General features: G+C 36.5%; 1 protein-coding gene across 1 annotated transcript; it reads right to left on the reverse strand.

Moving 5' to 3' along the window:
• Positions 1–394: 394 nt before the first annotated feature.
• Positions 395–1,448, reverse strand: LOC106342618 (polyubiquitin). The gene is made up of 2 exons (XM_013781608.1): positions 1,323–1,448; positions 395–1,087 (listed from the first exon to the last, which is right to left on the reverse strand). Exon 2 carries the CDS (start codon positions 1,085–1,087, stop codon positions 623–625), a length of 465 nt encoding a protein of 154 aa, XP_013637062.1. The 5' UTR covers positions 1,323–1,448; the 3' UTR covers positions 395–622.
• Positions 1,449–4,318: the final 2,870 nt, after the last annotated feature.

Consider the following 4,318-nt stretch of genomic DNA (forward strand, 5'->3'; position numbering starts at 1 on the left):
ACCAAATCTTGGCTGTGTTCTTCCTGCATTGCCAAAAGTTATCTACGGAGGAAACCTAACTGAGATTTCTCAAGACTCAACATGGTTTTATGCTCCATAAGCAAGACTTCTTAGATCTTTCATATTACAATAACGTTCGAAACGCAACATGGTTTTATGCAGAAGAAGTTACCTCGTTATCTTCTTTTCGAGACACGAACCTGGCCAAAATCAAACCAGTTGCTGATAACAAGAGCAACACCAACTTCCAGAATCGCAGGCTTCATAACTCCTCCTCCTCCTCCTTCTCTTGGACCTGAACCATCCATCTGTTATTATACGTTTATACTCCAAAAGCTTTCAAAATTCTCACTAGTAATGTTTCCTTCTTTTGATTATATGATCGAAGCTCAGAGTTGATAATGCACTTTGGATTATTATTTAACCTTCAAACATAAAGGGGCATTACGAGCCCAACCGAAAGGTTCACAACGAAAAGAAAATAAAGAAAAAAACATAAAATGAAACAAACATTGACACAGACGATCCATTTTTGCAGAAGCAAACAGAGATCAACTCCCAAAGTGCATTAATAAAAGCTCAAAGAACACCACTTTTTGACCACACACACAGATCAACAAGCTCAGAAGCTTCCACCACGAAGACGAAGCACAAGATGGAGCGTAGACTCCTTTTGGATGTTGTAATCCGCAAGAGTGCGACCATCCTCAAGCTGTTTCCCAGCGAAGATGAGTCTCTGCTGGTCTGGTGGGATCCCTTCCTTGTCCTGGATCTTCGCCTTGACATTGTCTATTGTGTCTGAGCTTTCAACCTCCAAAGTAATGGTTTTGCCGGTGAGGGTCTTGACAAAAATCTGCATACCACCGCGGAGACGAAGCACGAGGTGGAGCGTAGACTCTTTCTGAATATTGTAGTCAGCGAGCGTGCGCCCATCCTCAAGCTGCTTACCGGCGAAGATGAGCCTCTGCTGGTCCGGAGGAATGCCTTCCTTGTCCTGGATCTTAGCCTTGACGTTGTCAATAGTGTCGGAGCTCTCGACCTCGAGAGTAATGGTCTTGCCGGTTAGAGTTTTCACGAAAATTTGCATCTGCACACAAGTAAACACGAATTAATCAATCAATCAATCAAGACTAGAATCGTACAATCAAAAACTACAGCGAATAAAGAAAGATCAATCGCCGTTTTCTCCAGACGATTCACAACTGATAACAAAGAAACCCTAAATCGATTATCCAAGGATTCGATACTCTTTACCAAAACAGAAGACGAGACGAAAAATCAAAGAGCAAATTGAAATCAAAAGCTTTAGTTGAAGAATATACCTTGAACGAGAGAGAGAGAGAGACGTAAGAGCTAGCGACTTAGGGTTTCCTAGGGATGATTTCGATTTATTAGATTCGTCGCAAGAAGATCTTTCTTTATATAAAGCCGAGGTTGTTAAGAAAATGTTAAATATCAATTTGAGAAAATCTATTCAAATTAAAATTAGCATTTAAAATAATTAGACACGCGGCAATTTCTACCACCCTTCGTTTCATGAAGACCGACTCAACTAGATGACCTTTCAACCACGGCAACACACACAAATAATATCTTTCCTTTTCGTTTTTTATATTTACTTATTTCTACCAGTTTCTTTCTATTTAGTTACAAAAAATAAAGTCTAATAGTATATCTTCTTATTTATAATATTAACATTGTTGTAAAACAATAGATTTAGAGATGATTGTTTCTATGTTTTTATTAATCATAATATGGGTTTCTTTATATAAGGATTACAAGTAGAGCTGTTCAATATGATAAAACCGAAATAGACAATATGGTTTGGTTTTGGTATATACCATATAAACCAAATGGATATAATTTTATAAAAACCGTTGTATTTGGATATGGTTTGGTATATAACCGATTAAACCGAATAAACCGAACAAAACCGATTAAAAGAAGAAAAATGTAAATATGTATCTATTTTATAACAATACATGAAAATCTATTTGTTACATATAAGTTAAATTTGTGTTAATAACTATTACCATAATTGTATAGTAATAAAGAACCTTAATTTTTAAAACACTTAAACTATAATTAAATAACAATACATCGCAATTCAGACATCTTATTTTCTAAGTCTTCTTTTGATCTTTTAGCCTTATTTTAGTCTTCACTAAATTAATATGAAGATTATAAATTTGATAGACAATAATTAATGAAAAATTTTCACAACTTTTTTCTTATCTGTAAACAAACAGAGTTTCGTGTTCGATTGAAAAAGCATGACTTTAATGAACACTAAATATAGAAGAGTGGAAAAACTTTTCTTTCATGTTTCTGTTTTGTTTCATTTTCTTATTTTCAAAATTTGAAGCTTTGATTTTATTTATAGATTTGATTATTTTATTTGATGGTAGAAGCATTTTTACTTTTTTGTTCATTAATTTGAACATGTAATATATTTTTAATAAAATTCATATAATATGATCTTAAACTAAATAATTATGTTTTTTGGTATAAAACCGAATAAACCGAAAACCGACGGTATATAAGCCGAAACGAACCGAAGTAAATATGGATTTAGAATGGTAGTTATATTTTACTAACCGAAATACCGAAAACCGAAAAAAACCGAACCTAAACCGAACCGATATCCGGATCGAACACCTCTAATTACAAGTCATAGAAAAGGAAAGTATCCAAAAACCTAAACCAACAAGGATTATGAAAACTACTAATACATAATAATGGAAATATAACAATTACAAGGAAAAAGAAATAGGGTTTCTTTTTCTCTAAAGCTTGTGGCCGCCTCTCTCTCTCTTCTAAGGCATGCGGCTGCCTCTCTCTCCTCTCTCTAGGGTTGGGCCGTGCGGCTGCCTATCTCTCCTCTCTCTAGGGTTGGGCCGTCTCTCTCTCTAAGTGTATGGACCGGTTATGGACCAGGCCGGTTATGGATATCCATCAATTGATTTATAACTCTCCCTTGGATGCCATAACCATTCAGGGATTGTAATACGCTTAATGTTGCCTCATTAAAACCTTATCAGGAAAACCCAGTGGGACAAAACCATGATGAAGAAAAAAGAGTAAAACACGTACTGCTCCCCCTGATGTGAACCTCAGTGTAGGTTCTTTAGTCTACGCATCTGATGCGTGATCTTTCCTGGACGTGCAGGAAGGGAGTAATCAAATCGGCCAAGTTTATTACTGAACCGTAATTGGACCATTTTGATCTTTCCGGTCTTTTTTCATGTCTTCTGATATCGTGTGTACATGGTTGATGTCGACCACTCAATACTTTGGTCAGACATGTAGGACTATGGTCCTCGACCAAAAACATCCTCACGGATACTCTCTTTGGCTATCGACTATGCACTAATCTGATCGATGATCATAACTTGTCTCATGAGTGTCCAAGATCATGACTTGATCAATGATCATTGTTGTAATGAATTTTACAATCTTATCTAACTATGGCACTGTGGCCAAATACACTCATGAATCTCACATGTGGTCATCGATCTCTATTGCCTTAGGCAATGCCATATTCGTTTTTCATTGCAGTCATATCCTTATATTGATGTCGTCTCATGACCTCTGCTGCTGTGGATCATATCACACAATGAATATATATTAGGTCATGGACTTCGATCACACATTTTTATGGACTGCAACCTATTGGTATCCGATCGAGAAGGATATATTAAATGTCTCCTGTCAGCCTCACAGCAGCATCAGACTGTTCTGCTATGCCGGATCCTTATCTAAGGGATCTGATGTTGGATTGGTCTATCCGGAGAACATGCTATCCGAGGTAGCAAGCTGAGGCAATCCGAATTACCTTTCTTTGGGCTGATCTTTCTTTTCCACTAGCCCGTACTACAATCTAGTCGGTTCATGCTAGTGTCACAGATCCGTATAAACCTTTTAACCTCTCTTTAGGTTGGTTTAGTATAAACACAAGGAATTCGAATTTCTTTATTAGTTTACATATGGACTGAACTTGATCGTTCTTATAGAACTCCTTTACAAGTATTATATACTATATGCAGCTGCTTTGTTTCAGTCCATGAACAGCTTAGGAACAATGTTTTCCTTTATCCAGTGATCCATATGTTGCTTACTACATCTTTATATGTCAATCTAATTTCTTCCTTATGACCAGACCTTTGACAATTTCGAAATTGTGTAGCAGCAGCATCCACCACATAGGAGTTTATCTCCTTATAATATGTTCCATGGTCTCTGTGAGTATCCTTGTGTAACAAGCTATGATCGAATGTTGTTAGTAAGAAACATGAACACCTTTAGACCTCGTGATCAC

Source organism: Brassica oleracea, chromosome C4 (assembly GCF_000695525.1).
Source record: "Brassica oleracea var. oleracea cultivar TO1000 chromosome C4, BOL, whole genome shotgun sequence".
Classification (NCBI taxonomy): Eukaryota; Viridiplantae; Streptophyta; class Magnoliopsida; order Brassicales; family Brassicaceae; genus Brassica; species Brassica oleracea.

Bases quoted from the DNA above. Each gene is read 5' to 3' on its own strand.
- LOC106342618 (XM_013781608.1), bottom strand. From the start codon at position 1,087: ATGCAAATTTTCGTGAAAACTCTAACCGGCAAGACCATTACTCTCGAG.